At 37.3% G+C, this 19,318-nt stretch overlaps 1 protein-coding gene across 5 annotated transcripts in view; it reads left to right on the forward strand.

Moving 5' to 3' along the window:
* Positions 1-19,318, forward strand: part of LOC129771066 (Ig-like and fibronectin type-III domain-containing protein 1) — a 436,355-nt gene that overhangs the window by 385,208 nt on the left and 31,829 nt on the right. For all 5 annotated transcript variants that reach the window (XR_008742272.1, XM_055774358.1, XM_055774356.1 and 2 more), the window contains 2 exons: positions 10,098-10,232; positions 15,908-16,753. Coding sequence is in view for 4 of the 5 variants with exons in the window: in XM_055774358.1 (XP_055630333.1) it covers positions 10,098-10,232; positions 15,908-16,753 (981 nt within the window). In the remaining variant the exon portion in view is untranslated. The remainder of the gene's footprint in view (positions 1-10,097; positions 10,233-15,907; positions 16,754-19,318) is intronic.

Genomic DNA, 19,318 nt, shown 5'->3' on the forward strand with positions numbered 1-19,318 from the left:
CTAGTGTGAAATAAAAAGTTGAAGTTGATGAAATGAAACTCATATACATATCACATGCGAATAATAATGTTCGCCAAAAAATCAATAACAAGTCTAATGAGTCAATATATCTCAACGGAAACCTATGCTCAGGTTTCGCTACGATGAGTCGCGACCAAAGTCAAAGTTTGAAACAGAATACTCTGCCAATTTAGAGGTGTGCCTTCCGACGTATACAAGTTCTACCCAGCATTGTTTGGTGCAAACATGGTTGAGCATTACCACGGCAAAAACTTTTTCCATTTGATTTCCTAGCGCCGCACACCTCCCATATAAAATGTTACTTGCGGCTTGCTCCTAAAGGCGAGTATGAGGAAAAAGTATGTATGTCGACATGCTGTGAGAACAACAGTAACGCTAAAGTTGTTCACGTGCGACGATTTTGCTCTTCATCCCAACTCTATCCTTCCGGAGCGAACAACTACATGAGGAAATTACAAAGCTTCTAGCTGTGGCGAGAGCCATCAGGAATCCACGGCAATGATTTCATCGCACTTTCGTGTGTGGGAGGGTGTAACATTAATGGAGCCACATCACAGATTTATAGAGCGTAAATTTTTCATTAAAGTTTGCTCACGAGAAAATAGCTATTACGATGAGTAAACGTCAATTTTCAACAGAGACGGAGTCAAACATTCGATTGCACCGAGAGGCCATTCCAACGTCGATTGCTTCAGTAACCCGATTCTCGGTAACAAGTGAACGTTATTGGACTTGAACTAACTTTTAACCTTCACCACTTGAACTTGTCAGTCATCTATCAAATATCTACCCCCACCGAGGCAGCTGCGTGTGCCTTCCAAGACATCATGGGTTACAAGCGCAGATTATGTGTGTGTGTTTTCGTTTTTTTTATTCCCCATAGCACTCCAATCAGTCAACAACAACCAAACGATACCTCCGGTTAGCGTGAAAGTTATTACTCTGCCATAGAGCCTTCGAAGGACTCATTCCGGGGGAAGACTATGGGAGAGCCACACACATACACACATATGTCATAACAGAAAACAGCTCTTCCGCCCGAATGAACATATGAAAAATAAACAATGCTGCTGCCAACCGTGCAATTTCCGCTCTCTGGTGGTACATCCGATTCGAACTAGATGTGGCTTCTCGAATTGCAACGGCAGCGAGCTCATCATCGATTCTTTGGTTAGAAAGCGGGTTCATCATCTCGATTCTTTGGTGTTGGGATGTAAAGGTGATGTCTTTATATCCAGCTGCGGGCAGAGCGGAAAGCTTTCTCCACAATCAAACCGTGGGATTGCTTCCGAAGAAGACAATGATGGGTTAGTAAGGTACCGTCTCCAGTGAACTGATAGCAAACGAAACGAAATGGTATCGAGAACCCGACGAGAAATTTTGCGGCTTCTGCAAATTGTCTTCCCAGCAAGTACTTTAGATCAAACTGATGTTATCGTTCTAGAAATCCAAACACCGGTAGATGAACTGAATGAACTTTTATAAAGTACACACTAACAAATAACGGTAATCCCTCAACATGGAACGTCTGTTCAATTTTGTTCAATTTTCCTTCATAATTTCCCAAATTTTTTTCCAATTTTCTCTCCGTAATATTGACCTACGGACGAAGGCGAACACAACAAAATAAAGCCGACTTAAATCCGAACATTCTTTCCTCGCTTAACAAGCAATTTAGCGATCTATTTATTTTATATAGATAGAGTACACATATAGGAGTGCGTTATATCACCTGAAAATCCATTTCCACTTTCGAACAAATATCAATTTCGTTAACCCAAACATCGAATGGGTTAACAATGCTTATCATAATGAAGTTGTGATATACAGGGTCTGTTCAAAAAGTATCGCGGCTTTCGAATTTACGCGGGTTACGTATATTCGATTCTAGATATTTTTTGTAGCATTATGTTGGTACTCATGTCTCTCACTTATGCTGAAAAGTACGGCTATTTTGAATGTTTAGTTAATTGATGACAATTGCTTTTCTTACACATGTTTTGTTTCACCCTAGATTTTTGCCTATTGCAAAAATGGATCAAAGAATCTGTATCAAATTTTGTGGGAAAAACAAAATTAAGTGCGCGAATACATTCCGAATGTTGATTGTGACATCTACTGAACCTACCTTGGAGCGAAACAACATTTATCGGAGTTCGAAAAAATGTTCTCGGAGGGTCGAAAATATGTAAACGACTAATACTAAATATGATATACTAAAAAAGTATCAACTTGAAGTAGAATAAGTAACGGCTCCAATAAAAAAAATGCAACCAGGATAACCTTCTCAAAAATAAAATGGAGATGAAAAAGTTGGCAAATTCATAAGGAATGTAATCAAAGTGCTTGGTGAGCTGGACATATCGAGTAACGAAACATCAAGATTTAGCGGGAAGTCGGGAAAGACGGACTCCCCTGTATAATTGATGAATTACATTTTTATTTTAAATTTTAATGATATGCAAACTTGCAATACAGTGTATCAGTCTTCCATGTTTCTCAAAAAACACTGCGTCCGGGATAAACATGTCCACGCTGCTGTTCGCAGTTTTGTGTTTGAATACAAACATAATTTTTTCGTACCTATGTTTGAAAATGTGACATGTTTGTATTCATAGTAAGTTTGGACATACGATGTTTAATCCTAATGTTTCACATGATGTTCAGTTTCTCTTGTATTTTCACCCCAAGCACCGGCAGTGCGTAGAGTAGAAGAAGCGAATCGGACACCACACCACCACCACTCAACGCGTGGTGTGTTGGTATGTTGAATGTTGACATGGAAAAAATGTTTTCCTATCATGACAATGGGTGCTTCGTCTAAAATATTGGGCAAATAAAATAAACCTCTTTATCTGTTCTGAACAAAATAAACGTCGATTGATATCAGAGTTTTTCACAATTGATAAAATTATTCAGTGCACGCATCAATTTATATATTGAATTCATGTAACATTCGCTATTATTAGCTATTTGAACAAGTACTAAAATTAGATAGAGCGTGGCGGAGACATTTAGTTACCCACAACAAATTTTGATTACAATACTTCTATAATTTTAATCGAATATAAAGTACCAGAATTATTCAGCAGTGACATGTTAGGCGTTACGCTAACCACTCGACCACGGGAGCAACGATTTTGACTGGATCTTTGAATGTTTTCAAAAGGCTAATACTGCTTGTTCGCGACCCGAGCTATAAAACGAGCGAAGAAGAGGAGAAGAAAGTATGATGCAATCGCATGCACACATAGCATATGTAGTATAGTGTAAGTGTAGCTTTTGGTTTTTTCCTTCATTCAGTTTGTGATAACATCGAGAAATTAATGGTGTGTTTTAGCCGCTGAAATTTCTCTGCTGGTTCTGCTGTGTGCCGCTGAAGGTTGCATATAATACTAATTTTTGGGTATTTATTTTTTTGGTCGCCCGCTGTGCAGTCGGTTCCCCAGACTTCAATTGCCAACTAGCACGCAAAAAAAAAATTCTCATAGAAAGCTTCTTTCTATTCAGAGAATGTTTTCTTTGCACGAAACCAAGGATTATTTAATCAGACTTGCAAAATGTGCATGAACTCATAGCCTCTTAGTTCAAGCAACTTTTGTAATGCGAACTAAATTTCAAGTTCGTTTCTGTGGAAAAGTATTCTACGAAGAAATATTTTGGGATGAATAATTTCTTTCCGTGTATGAAAAGAAACGAAACGAAAGCAATGAATACTGCGACATCGGGTGATATGTTTGTACATAATGTTCTTGAATTATGAACATCGTGTTTGTTTTCATATGTTTATGTATGGGAATAATTGTTCGTGTTTGGGATAGACATTCAATACTAGCGAAAATCATGTTCATATTCAAACAAAAACATGGAATTTTCACATCGCGTGGACATATGTAAGTGTTTTTCGGAAGACTGCAGTGTATCAATACATTTGACACTTACTATGTACACCTAGCTGGCCTTCTGTTAAAATTATAAATAAAAACAAAAAAAAATCTACAAAGTGCAGCTCGATGTAAATTTTCGTCTACAGAAAATAAGGTTCTCATTGTTATCGAGTAATTTTTGGGTTTTTTTTCGTTACGTGAATGTTCTACCATCACTTCCCTTCCAGTTTATCGAATCAGCGGTTAAGTTCATTCTTATTTACTACTCTCTTATTTGCTATATTTTATTATATTGACGAAAATAAAATACTAATCAAGTCGGGTAAGACGGACACTCCACCGACAAAAGACAAACCTTTAGTTGTGGAAACAATTTGATTACCTCCTCCTTCGTTTATTAACAGTAGCCCACTAACCATGTTTGCAATTGCAACCAGATATCATGGACGAATCAGCATGGGCGGGTTTTAAACGTAATCCGAATTTGTCATTCCGAACATATTTTAGACATGAAAAAATGAGAAAAATTACCAGCGCTTCTAGGTGATTTTAGTTCAACCTTTTTGTTAGTTCATTTTTAAGGCATATTCAAAGACCTCCAAAACTTATCGAGTACATAAACTTGAATTTTCAGCTAGTGTCCATCTTTCCCGCCAAGTGTTCGTCTTTCCCGACTCTATCTTATTTTTTCAAAGATGCCGGACACATTCATTTTTCAAAATTTCTGCCTCAAAGACAAATTTTATTATGAAAAGAGACCTAGACTATCAGTTTGTGATGTGACAGCTATATATTTTTTGTGTAATTCACGAAAAAAAAAATAACTTTTACTAAGGGTGTCCGTCTTTACCACCCTATTCCTATATGATGTTGTTAAACTGTTCCATTCATTCAGGGTTGTCAAAACATATCTGTATTTCTACATGTTTTTCAGGCTTGTGACCAAAATTCTGTAGATACAGATTTCATTGATTATACACAGATTTTACAGATTAGAAAAAAGTCCATGATTATTTAAAAACTAATTTAAATACTTTCAACTTTGGGTTTTTTAGTGCAATTTCTGTACCACCTCATCTTTTTTATGCGTCTGCGACCCGCATGCGACTTATTATAGATGTTACATGGGGCCGCCTATCTGATATGTACATGTTTTTTACATTTTTTTTGTGTAATGAGAGCTGTCGTTTTTCAGAAAACTTTACCCTAAAATGAAAAATTAATGATGAGATTTTGTGAATATGTTGAAAGAGTTTTAATACTAGTCGAGTACTATGAATTCAAATAAGCAAGGAACATCAATCATTTTATTTCAAGATTGCAAAACTTGGAACTACCTTCAGAGATGAGAATCTTACCACCGATCAAATTAAACGAAGCAAAAGAGAGGAAACTGAATTAAACCTCACACGCGAAGCTCAAGACATTTTAGGGATAGTATCAACGAAGTGGCAAGTGAAAATGATAGTCAGCATCGCGTTCATGAAAAAAATACATTATTAACGAAATCGACTGTTACGCGAAAATATTTCAAATCGATCTCAATCACGTTCCTTACGTGTGATGGTCATTAAACTCTAAGTAGTACCCCCAACTGGCAATTCGCTATAGTTTATCGTTCAGCTTCTTGCAGTATTGTTTATAGTGAAGAACAGTTCTCTGAAGCTGGTCTGATGTACGAAGCAAAACGTAATCTGTCTATTGAAAAAATTATAACAAAAGTAACAGTGTTAATAAGTCAATGTTATGAGTTAATACTAATTTACATTTGGAAAAAGATATGATTTATCTTATGTTAATGACAAATTATTGATTTTTTTTTCTAATATCCGGTATCCGGCCAGAAAGCAAATATTGTGGGGATAGGCCGAATATTGGATAGTTACCGGATATTCGCTTCATCTGTAGTGTATACTTTGTGTCAAGTAGATGCTTGCCATATCCCATTGGCGTGATATTACTTTGCTCACGCTATTGGTTTGGCTCTGGTACGGTCACCGAAGTTAATAGAATAAATAAAATTGCAATGTGGAATTGAATTTCAAACATAGGAGAACCGTAGGACATTCAATTTAAGATTACACGTAGCTTCAATTGCAATAACATTTTGTTCAAGGCCTGACTGACAGGCTCACAAGTTGAGTTCCTGTTCAACAATTTATTTCATTGTGAAAAGGTGCTTTGATTGTCATGTTTTGGTTTCTAGAAAACATTAATTTACATTTGACTTGACTTGACTGCTACATCACTCGGCTTCACCCTAACGCTGCTCAACAAATTCGGCTTCTGGTGAATGGCTGGCATACAGGATAAACGCTAAGGGTAAACGAAAATATAAAATTATTCTTCCGGATATTGTTGATTATTCTTCTTTGCTTTCAGCAGTTGTATGCCAATCGTCCACCAGAAGCCTGATGTGACGACATTTTCGAAGACGAAACATGAAAATCGGCTCTCCTCTCAGTCGCATCGTTCGAGTAGGACTATTTAGGACTAATCATGTTTACGTTATCAGTTATCCTTGCTCTTAACACTCGTTTATTCATTTCTAGTTGAAGAGAATGGTTATTCTAATTCTGACTCTCCATTCAATTTAACTTCACTTCATCACTACTCTACTCCACCCCGACATGTACCTCGTTGCGCGCGTATGCAATCTTATTTTACATCCATATGAAATTTCACTTCAATATGGCGTGAAGTTCATTTGACGGTGAAAAATTCAACGAACACGGAGAGAAACGCCCAAGCTCACGCAAAATAATCAAATTATATTAGAAACAAAAGCAATTGATGGCCACCCATCTTGGAACAAAATACATTGAACAATGAATATAAAATTCAGCTCTTTCGTCCGATATAAATTTTTCTCTACAAAGAAAAAAATAGTAAATTGTTAATTGATTTTTTTTTTTTGTTTATAAATCTTATAGTGGGTTATAGTTTCTTTGTTAAATGCTCCGTCAGGCCCGGATTTAATATATAATTGATTTAATTTATCTCATCGCCAGACAAAATATACAAATTGAATACCATTGAAGCCCATATTCTTACCCTTTTCACGACTATAGTCCATATTTTTGATGATAAATGAATTCGCATTGTGCGGCACACTGAATTCATTAGACGATGTTGTCTTTTTAGTACCCTTTTCGAACTCAAAAGTTATGTCCAATTTAGCTTTAGAGTTGAAGATTTTCGTGTGTTTCAACTCATTTTGGACAGTGAATGTTTTCGAAGTGAAACAAACGATACTTCAAGTTATTGCCTGAATTTGATATCAAAAGTTTTATCCATATAACAATTGCGCAAACAATACATTCATGCAATTTCATTCTAGGATGAGATTTCTGTACAACAATTCTTCGATTAATTTGTTTCAATAAGCTTACCCTATCTTTTATGGTTTAAATTTCAGTTTAAGTATCCAAAAATTTAAATCAGTTGGGCGTGAACAGGTATTCAAAGTTGATTAACCTTATAAAACACAACACAGACGATTTACGTTCGTAGGCACTGACATTTACACACACACACACACACACACACACACACACACACACACACACACACACACACACACACTATGAGTGGAGTGAAATTAAAAAATTAAAATTGAGAGTTTTGACTTTATAGGAACCGCTTCCAGGTTTCTACGGTGAGGATTTACAACGGCCGGAGAACAAATACCATGCCTTAAGGTGAGGGTGGAAGCTAGCCATTGTAGTAGTATAGGTAAACCCACGTGTAAAAATGGGGTAAAAGTGTTTGTGAGAGAAGAGCAAAGCACACGTAAATAGATCAATTCACTTATCAGACTGTGTGGCGCTTCATTGACACGAGTCTTTGAATACATTTGAAAAAAAAAATAACAATTCAATACTAAAGTAAAATGCATGAACGATATGTTCCGATGAACGACTGCAAATATAAATATATATAGATGGTGCATTTGCATATTAAGTAAAATTCTGATTATACGCGAGCGTAACATGGGTAAATTTATAACACATGCGAATTGGGGCTCTTTTGGTATTAACAAGTTCTTCTGCACAGTAATTCGATGTTGATAATTACTTAAATTTTTTCCTTCGTTGATCGTATTGTTTTCACATATTCACGTTGGAGAGCCTTAACCCTTCTCTTCGTTGACCGAGGCATTTTGATTGAATGTAATACTTTTCCGTTTACTATTTTTGAAAACATAATTTTCTTACCCAATGTTAAATTTGCTAAAACTCACATTATAGACCCATTAAACGTAAAAATACTAATTGTATTGATAACAACACAATTTTATTCCATTGATTTTCATGACATGAAACGCTATGACTCACGAATAACATTTTATTGAGTGGTTTTTTTAGCTGTTTCGATGATGTTATCTGGCATCAGTGTCGAAAAAATAACGATGCTTCCACCAATACAAACAAAACCATTGCCGAAGATTGAAAAATGAAAATTTAATTTTCAGAGCACTAGCTCGAGTTTTCCGACGTTTTTCACTATACAGTGCGAAAGCAAATGAAAATTTAATATCTTGTGAGTAATCGATTAGAGTTTGATTGATATTACTTGATGGGAAGTGTGCAAAAACGATCATTTTCTTCACACTGCTTCACAAAATTATCGATTTTTTTGCGAGGGGTGAGGGAGGGAGATGAAAGAAATGAGCGCATTGTGGCAGCCATTTGTAGCTAGCATCCACCTTCACCTTAATTAAAAGAGAAATTACTCCATACGGAAATCTCTGTTACAGAAAACATACACGTACAGTATAAGTAGTCAAAAATCCATTACCAGAAAAAAGCTATTGGTTCGCTCGCACGAAAAACAGCAAAATAGTTTAGTGTGAAATGCCTCTTCTACAGCGAGCATAAACTTGAAATTGTATGATCGATATTACGCGAGATATTGATCACTAAAGCCAGCTACCGAGAAAATAATGTATTTCCTCAACCTAATATTTTTAACAACTTTTTCAAAAATCACATTTCGATAGAAAAGTTTAAAAAATAGTATCCACGGAAAAGTTGATTCCAGACAATAATTTCGTAAATATCTTATCGCAGTTCGACCATGTAACGGCGTGTTTCGTTGACGGGTATGTTTGAATATGCCCTTCTCAAGTATATAATATTTCCAATTCACTGACGAACCATAATCTTTCATCCCACAGAAAGCAAACAAACAGCATCAGAAAACATCGCGTATAACCCAGTTATTCGTTCCAAATTACACTTTACGACTGTGTTGTTCTCTAAACACCTTCTATCATGCATCACATCTTCAAGGTAACGCTAGCTTCTTTTTCCGGCGAAATTTATTGACAAAAAGGATGATAACATCGTACTGCCAGAAACATATCGAACGAACTTTGCGGACGTGACTTCGCCACAAAAAGATGATTCCTCGCACAAAAAGCAGCACTTTATACTCTCACCCATCGATCCTAATCCGGTAAATCACCAAGTTTTTTTTCCCACCGCCACGCACATCTTTATTGAAGTGGTTACATGGTGGAATCGGGCACAGGGACGATCCGTGTGGCAGGTGAATAAATAGCGGATACGGAGATGATTTGCGAAAGATACAGGTAGTTTCCCGGTAACTGCATGAGCCGGTGTGTACCTTTCGAAACGAGGTGTCAATCACGTACATCATTCCATCGAATCAATGCTATCTCCAACGCACAGCCACGATAGGAGACACGATGGGAAAGTGCTAATACGAGCTCCATACAAAGCAACGTGGCATTCGCGATAGGACGACGCGAAACGATTACGGTGAAAGCGATATACTTCGGAAAAGGAGTATTGAATTTTGTTGAGTACCCATTAAAGGATGATGTGTCACACAATTTTTTGATGATTGTGGAGCACTTCCTGCAATTCTGTACTTTATATGTCACGTAATTTTGTTTTTTCACAAAATTCAATATCGTTTCCCCATCTGTAGAGCTCCAAACAATTTCCGCCAGCCAAACTATAGGAAATTTGGGTAAATTCGCCCTGATTGATGAACCAACACAAACATTAACTATTAAATTAAGCGATGTTTTGTTTTTCTAGCGTCTTCCTGTTCATCGGCTGAATATGCTCTGCATCTCGGCTGCTTTACTAAAATAATTTTCAAACTCATTTCCTGTCATTTTTTCATATGTTGTTTTTTCTCCTCATTCACTTCCAGCTCCCAAAGGCAGGACTCCTCTAGGTGGCGATGTTTGGGTACTTCTAATTAAAGAGGCCCGCGCAAACGATACCGATGTTTACGTGTGCGAAGTGAACAGCGATCCGGTGGTGCGAAGTTTCCATCCCTTGAGAGGTAATTATTACATTCTGCTACTCGCAACATCATCATCCAGCTCCCAGCACGACGAATTCAATCTTTGGAACACGGTTCAACTTTTCGCTAGATATTGTGTTACTGGAGAAAGGAAACCGTCTGATGCAGTGCCACGATGCCACCATCATATACTTTCAAGTGATACAAACATTTAAAAAAAACTTTTCACAAACATCCTGCCCTGCAACTCTGCTTAGCCTGCTCCTCCTCTGAACTTCCAGACTCCTGGCAATTTATAATGGCGCGACGCTTTCCACATTCTGCATACATATTGGGCCTATATAAAGCTGCAATCGATTTGCTTCTACACAGCGTTCCCCAGCAAAAGTTTTACTTCACTCGATTCGACACGCAGGCGAGCACCAAGATCAAATTCACACCCACTCATTGCTTTCAATAACTTTTTAAAACATATGTGCCAACTTGAGCAATATTTGATTGTGAATGCTGTCGCATCCTTCATGCGTCTCCCTAAACCATTTAAAATCAAATAATTAAGTGCTGTTGCTACAAAAAAATTAGAATTCAATGATCATAAGTATGAAAAGTTTTTGCTGTACATTTCGATTATACACTAATGGATGGCCAAAATATAACAAATGTTTGAGTGAGTGATGAAACTGATTCAAATGCCCATATTGATTGATAACATAACATGAGAAATTATTTCAATGACTTTACCGCGTCAAAGATGCAAATCATACAGAAATATTTGCACTCAGCATTTCAAAACTAAATTTGCAAATCAGCCGATTTTGGAACAATGTATTCGGAAATTGATCCCATAAAAATTAAGGAATTTGGAATCATTTGAGAAGATGAATTATTTTGCATCGAACCCATCTATGTAATAAATAACTAATACTAAAGTCCGACAGATGAGCACGGCAGATGAAAATAAAATCACATACAAAAATATTTTGAAAAATTCGGGATTTGTGCGCACGTTTGCATTTTCCTAGGATCTACAAAAATATCCGTAAATCAACGAATTAAATTAAATTTCACGGAAATGACGAATTGCATGTCAACTAGACTGACCATTAGCAGCAGTATCTCAGATTGCAGTGAAACGTTGTGGGTGTAAGGACATTGATCATTCAACAACTTTGCATAGGTACTTGAAATCTTCGAAAAAGTATTACAGGGTCTTTCAGATTAAACGCTCACGCAAAATAATCGAATAACTTCTTTTAAAAAAAATGTTTCGCTCCGTCTATGATAACACTGCATTCCTCACTTCGGGACGATAATATTCGGCTACTCGTTCAGTCTGATCTGATGGTGCCAAGTTGCACAATTTACAAGAACGTGTATTGTTAGTGAAATCGTATTACTCGATCAACCGAAGCCTTAATGAGACTTTGTCCTCTTATGGTAAGAATTTCAACATTTCTCGTCGTCGATTACTCCCTCTGGGGGTACGTGAAGGTACCGTTGCTGTGTTAATAAGCCACAAAAATTGGAGGAACTTAAAGAAGAAATAACTCGGATTATCAACAGCATCGAAGCCGTAATGTTAGAGTCGTGCATGAAGAATGTTGTTCACCGTTTAAAACGCGTTATCGAAAAAAGGGGTAGTCAAATCGAAAATGTCCTGATAAGCTTTATTTTGGTTTTTTTAAAATAAAAATCGGTTCACTTTTGTAGAAGTTATTAAAATTTGTTGCGTGAGCGTTTAATCTGAAAGACCCTAGTACAAGAATTTTATGTCACGGTTTCAGCAAGGCTAATGCACTCACTTATGGTTTGGAAGAACGAATTAATTCTCAAAAAATAGAACATACTTTAACAGAACAAGTTTACCCCTTGTTAGCGACCTAATAACAATGAGACTCATATTCTGCAAAGGTGTTGCAGATCACGCTCTTCTTCATAAAACGATGTTTTATGCATAATCTTCCGGAAAAACACAAAAAAAACTTATCGTTTGTTCCTAGTATCTTCAAACCATATATAACAATTTTAAACTTATTCTGAATCTCTTACTTCAGTTATAGCCATTTTAACGATGCGATATCTAACCCAGTACGGCCATAACAATTAACTTCAAACACTTTTTCCTCGAAACTTCAAGTTTCAAGTTCCACTGAACCGATTTATGACGAATTTATATGAATGCAATCTGTATGCATCTCTCTATCGCATGAACCTTGAAAATATATTTTTTCAGTTTCATTATTTTAAAAAAATAGGGAAACGTAAAAAAACACGTTTAAAACAGCATTTTTCTCTTCAAACGGCCGCCATATTTTCAAAAAACTTGTTTTCACTTGTCCGAGTTTCATGCGATAGCGGCATCATTAGTGATTCAGAATCTGTTCCATTTTTTGTTTCAGATAACCAGAAGAGCAGGAATCATGTACGCCATGGCAAAACTTTTTTTCAACCCTCTCGCTTCATTAGCTTTTAAGTGATCTTATTCTGAATGATTTTTTTCCGCTTAATTTTTTTTTTGTTTCATTGTTAAAAATTAAAAAGAAAAACAAATAATGATATAATGGAGAGTAAAAATATCCTTTGTTTATTTTTTTCGGAGCTCGAAAAAACGTCTGAAATTCGAGCCTCTACACTCTTAAGCTAGAGCTTGAGCTTCGGTAGACTGTACACTAGAGTGCCAATGAAGATGGTCATCACGAATTTTCGAACGGGGCTTGATCTAGAATGTTCAATAAACCGAAGGAAAGAAAAAATATTAGGTTGGAGAAAAAGTAATCTCGATAACTGGCTTTAGTGATCAATATCGCGCGTAATATCGTGACATTTCACACTATAAAAAATCTTTTACTGTTTTTTGTTTGTTCCATTCAGTTGTGAATTAACAATGGAAGTCAGTTGTGGGAGTTAACAATGGAAGTCAGCAAAGAAGAAATTCGGTACATTTTATACTTTTTCTTTTATAAAAGCGAAGATGCAAGTTAGGCCGCTGAAATTGTGAACGGTGTTAATGGTGTTGATATTTTAATAGTTTTTGAATTTTTAATTGTTTTTTTTTGTTATTTTTTTTTTTCAGTACAATACACTAAATTCAGATCTTTAAATCAACCAAAGGACCGTTTGAGTCTAGCGATTGACCAGAAACGTCCAGAATTGGTCAAAAGAGAAGGTGTTGTGTTCCATCAGGATAACGCAAGGTTCGGGAACTTGATTGGGATGTTTTAATGCATCCACCATGCATTCCGGACCTGGCACCAAGCGATTCTTTTCTTCTTTCTCGCATTGTAAAACTTCCTGAGTGATAAGAAATTGGGATCAAAAAAATATTATAAAATCAATTGCTGGCAGGGCTTGGAAATATTGAGCTTGTTAAGTAACATTAAAAATATATTTTTATCAGTGTAACGCGTTTATTTTGCTTGTCGATGCTGCTGTCATTCATTTGACGGCAAATAAATTTACAACTGTGTTCATTCATATTCATTCTGTGCTCTCTGAGCTTTGCTTAAAGCTCGAGTCATGAGAATTCATTCACATTTATTCATTGCCATTGAATTGTCAGGAATGTTGTGACTGTTCATTTTCAATATCCCGATATGTGTGTGATTTTTTCATTGAGTCAGTGCCTTGTTTATTCAGTTGTTTTTGAAGGGGCAACGCAAATCGGTGGCGCAAGCGGAAAGGCCAACAAAAGAACAATATCTGCATGCACACTCACAGCTAAGGATTTCTTAGGCTTGGACGGCGAGGGGGTATTCTGCAGAATCGATCCAAGCAGCGAATGCAAACTTCGCCAGCCAAAGCTGAATGTTCCTATAGCATAGTTTGATCCGTTTGCAAAAGGAAGCTCGAAATATTCCCATTGCGGACCATTTTATGTTCGTGTGTTCAGAATTTAAAAAAAAAAAATGTTTGAAATTTGAGTGAAATTTTACATCGGAATTCTTCTTTTAAAGCATTTCTGACAAGTGGAATTGGAAATGCATATTCACTATGTAAAATGAAAGCAATTTAACTGAGACGGAAACCTTGCATGCTTGAACAATTTAATTTCTTGTCACTATTATGAGCATTCTGAGACCGATAAAATCGTTGAAATCATCCAAGTAGACCGGCATGTGAGCACCCACTCGATTGGCCAGGAACTGGGTATAGACCATAAAATCGTTTGGAACCATTTGCAGAAGATTGGATTCCAAAAAAAAGCTGGATGTATGGGTGCCACACGAGTTGACGCAAAAAAATCTTTTAGACCGAATCAACGCCTGCGATGCACTGCTGAAACGGAACGAACTCGACCAATTTTTGAGGAAGATGGTGACTGGTGATGAAAAGTGGATCACGTACGACAACCTAAAGCGAAAAAAGTCGTGTTCGAAGCGCGGTGAGCCGGCCCAAACCATCGCCAAACCCGGATTGACGGCCAGGAAGGTTTTTCTGTGTGTTTGGTGGGATTGGAAGGGAATCATCCACTATGAGCTGCTCAACTATGGCTAGACCCTCAACTCGGTTCTCTACTGTCAGCAGCTTGACCGTTTGAAGCAGGCGATTGACCAGAAGCGGCCAGAAATGATCAATACGATTGGTGTTGTTTTGATCAAATTTTCATTGAAAAATATAACAAAAATTTTAAAAAATGCTCTGAAAAAAACAAGATCACAAACGCAGCGAAATGGATTGTTGAGTGTCGCCTAATGATTCTGCTGGTTCCCTTAGCGTTTGTCTTGAATCCTTAAAATAGTGCCGGAATGTTCCTTGTCTTCGGTAATAAAATCATCACTGTCGAAACTTCGGAGCCATTAGCGACATGTTACAGCATGTAATAGTGGACTCACCGTAGTTATCGTGGAAAGGCGAATTTTTTGCCTACATAATGAAACCTGGAATATGTTACGATGCACCTCATATTGTTCATCGGATTTGTGAAGTCTATGGGAAATTTACATCAAACGCCAGTGAGGGTCATTAGTAAACTTGAAATCTAATAAACGGAATTCATTAGAAGCTTTCGTTATGATGTTTCTGAGTTCACCCTCTTTCAACCAAAAGTTTGTTCTACCAAAATTCCGTATAAGTATTCCAGTAAATAAAAACTCCGAGTTATTTGTTAGTCCAACCGTTTTGGGGTAAAAACACAAATTTTACGATTCCCTCACACCGAATTACCGTATTGTTAGCTGTGGTGCAAACTGCTAAAATATTTAATGACTATGGCTTTTTTTTTAATTCGCATGCACTTACGTTGATTTGTTTCACTGAACAAATCAAATAATGACTATTTACATTATTTTGGTATTTCCCCTATTTTATTACACTGGTTGGATGTGCAAATGTTTGTAAATTGTTTTAAATTTAAAGTATATAATGACTGTGTTATCCCTACCGAAAACAGTATCTACATGACGCTGCCTGTCTTTATGCAGATGATTCCCAATTTCACAAACGACAGAGGAAGGTGTTTACAAAGTTCACGTGTAAGCCAAATAACCATTACCTGTATAAAACTAGCCGAAAGTTCCAACGAATATTTAACATAGAGTCAGCTCTTCGCTGCTATCACCACACGAAGCTACAGTAAACCCAGTGTGTTTGGTTTCAAAGTTTTGTGATTAAAATTTCCCACTCCCGAACAGAACAACAAATCCCCCCCCCCCCCCCCCCCCCGCTTGATTCAGAAACCCATTCTCATTCGTTCTACTTTTTCACTTATTCCACAGTCAGAAAAGGGAAGAAAATAAACAACACCGAGTTCACGACCGCGGCAACATCTGAGTCAACAGCATCCGGAGACAGGTCGACGTCGAGCTCGACCGCGGAGGAAACATCCGAAGAGGAAGACGACGAGGAAACCACCTCCGACGGGATGCCTGCCCTCACACACGACTTTACCGGTTGCTGCCAGGCCAACAATGTCAGCAGCCCGTGTTTGGGATTCTGTGTGCTGCACAATATTCTGGAGGGAGCCACCGGAGTAGAACCGGAGCAGTGTGAGAAAGATTTTCCCAACATCGTGCGGTGCATGGCTGACGGACGGAATCACGTCCCGTGCTGCGTGGCGAAAGGAATACCCGATCTTTGCCAGGATATGTGCCGAGGAGAGTATACCCCGTTCACAGATCTGCTTAAATCCAGAGTTTCCTGCGTGCAGCATACCCTCCCAGGGCTCCAGTGCATTCTGGACAATATACAAAAACTCCCCTCCGAGCCACAGTCAGTTGCCGTTGAGCCTCTAACAGAGCGGTCCCTCCAGGTCAGCTGGTCGCCTCCGGCACAGCTTACCAAAACGGTGAAATTCTACCAGGTCAATGCAACTAAGTTGCACTCCTTTGATCAGGATTTTGTTGCGAATGAAACCAAAGATAGTTTAATAAGCATCCGGGTATCCGCCGATCAGGATTCAGCGACAATTAGCAACCTGGAACCGTTCACCATGTACACCATCACGGTCAGTGCACACAACGATTTCGGGTCCAGCCTGCCGAGTATCAGAATTCGTACCTTGACACTCGAGAACGGTGTGGTCAACAAGCAGACCAGTGTCGCTGTTATTCCAGTATTGCCAGGTGAGTGTTGTCTCTCTAAGTTAAGACTTTTTTTCTGAATTCTGTTACTCTTGTTTCTGTAAACAATCTCGAATCCCAATGTTCATTAGTAGGCAAATCAATGCAAAATACGTCGATGTTTTCCCTTGAGGAATTTCTAAAACTGTTGTAGCATGAATCGGAGAAAAAAGGGAAGAACATCCGCCTCGTCACCGTGACTGCCATAAACATCATCACGAACCGAACCGTTGCTGTAAATATGTAAATGGCAATAAGTAGATTAAAACCGTAAGCTGTAATCCAATTATATGCAGTGCCAAAGAGCGAAGGCACTTATCTGTGAGTGTGTATGTGCTAGGAAAGCGAGCCTTGGAGCAGCACAGGGACGATGTGGGTCAAAAATCAAAGACACCAAAGCGCTCACGAAAGTTGGCGCACGCTTTGAAGCAAAGCGAGAAGGCTTTTCGTTGGCTCAGTTTCGCCCACCCCCACACATCCTCCTCATCCTGTTGTCCCCCGAGGGTGTTGAACGCGTCCGAAACTTTTAATCCTTCGAAAGTGTACACCAGGGAGGGGAGCTGAAAAATAGAAAGACGAACAGTGCAAAATATTCATGACCGATGGGAATGTTCTGATGTGCGATGGGACTCATTCGATAGCGAGCCGGAATGCAGAGTTGGTGAGAAAAAATAAATTCACGATCCTGTCGAAATGAGGAAATGTCAATAAATAATTTATCTATTTAGCTTGTTTGATGGAAATTGAATTGGATTTCTTCACTTCTGTAATGGGGGTGGGTGACTTCTATCGGCTTTTGGGTTATCACTCCCGATAATTCATCGTGTTTTCTTCGAGTCGATCTAGGGTCGGAAACGAATCTGTCAAAATGTATAAAAGCATCAGATGGAGGGTTCTGTTTACGACCAGCGTATCGTTCAATTCATATCAAGGGAAATTTTATTATGAATTGCTGAAAATTCAAAACGATTTCACCGTTTTTCTGACACTACGCAGAATGGATTATTTCAATGAAGAGCATTATGCTTCTTCCTCAAAATTTTTATAAATTCATACTGTCTGCTAATTGTGTAATAAATATTTGGCACATTTTATATAATTATTGTTTTTTTCATGTACTTTTCTGAAGTTTTATTTTTATCACTTATCAACAGTGCTCAATGCACAATGGTCCAGGAGATGCATTAAAGTGGAAATTAGCATTAAGAGCTCGACAGTTATTCTCTAGACAAAAACTGTCTTAGACAAAGTTGTTACTTATGATAGAGCGCTCGCTTTTACGTTGTCAAAAAAGGGTGACCAAAATTGTCGATGAAATAAAAAATCTAACTTTCCTATATTTATAGATAGAGGTTAACATAGCTCGACAATGTTGTAGCTCCAATTATTTGAAACATCTTTGTAAAACAAAGTTTTTCTCTATCTCTTGAAATAACCGATATAGCGCCTTTTTTCTAAGTTACGTTAGGGTCACCATGAAAAAAAAAATGTTTTTTTGCTCTAACTTTCATGTTTCAAATTTTACATGCAAACTGTCTTCGAAAGACTTTAAGAGCTTACAAATGCAAACATTTTTCGATGCAGAACTTGTCAATATCTCAACTTTACTCAAAGTTATTGATATTTCTTCCCAAAAACGTGCTTTTTTCAATTGTTTGTCAATCTTTCTGAGGCAAACGTAAACAAAGTTTATTGGCGACATTTGTAAGAGCATATTTAACACTACAAGATATGTGATTTTCAAAACTATGTTATTTTTTGTGTTTGAGTAAATTGAAATTGAAATCATGAGTTTTTGGGTAAAAACATCAATAACATTGAGTAGGATTAAGATATAGACAAGTTCTGTATCGCAAAATGTTGAAATTGATAAGCTCTAGAAGTCACACGCTGTGGAGGCGATCCAGCGTAATGGTTACATCCATGCCTCTCACGCTAAAGATCACGAGTTTAATTCTCACTCCCGACATCTTCCAAAAATGGATGTAAAAGTGACGAACCAGTCAAATGAGTTGAAAGTCACTATAATACAGATAAAAAAAAAGTCACACGCAGACTGTTTTGATATAGAATTTGAAATATAAAAATGAAAGCAAAAAACCCGTTTTTTCATGGTCACCCTAATGCAACTTAGAAAAAAAAGCGCTAAATCGATTATATTAAAAGACAGAAAAAGCTTTGTTCTACAAAGTTGTTTAAAATAACTGGGGCTATAACATTGTCGAACTATATTTATCTCTATCTATAAAGATAAGAAAGTTAGATTTTTGTTTTGATCGAAAATTTTGGTCACCCTATTTTTGATAACATAGAAATAAGCGCTCTATCATATTTAACAACTTTGTTGAAGACAGTTTTTGTCTAATGAACAAATATCTCCCACAAAGTTGTTTTTGGCGCTTTCTATCTAAGTTGCATTAGAGTAACCATGAAAAAACGGTTTTTTTTTTGCTTTAACTTTTATATTTCAGATTCTACATCAAAACTGTCTTCGTACGACTTTTAGATCTTATCAATACCAACATTTCACGATGCAGAACTTGTCAATATCTTAATCCTACTCAAAGT

The sequence above is a fragment of the Toxorhynchites rutilus genome, chromosome 2 (genome assembly GCF_029784135.1).
Source record: "Toxorhynchites rutilus septentrionalis strain SRP chromosome 2, ASM2978413v1, whole genome shotgun sequence".
NCBI classification, from domain to species: domain Eukaryota; kingdom Metazoa; phylum Arthropoda; class Insecta; order Diptera; family Culicidae; genus Toxorhynchites; species Toxorhynchites rutilus.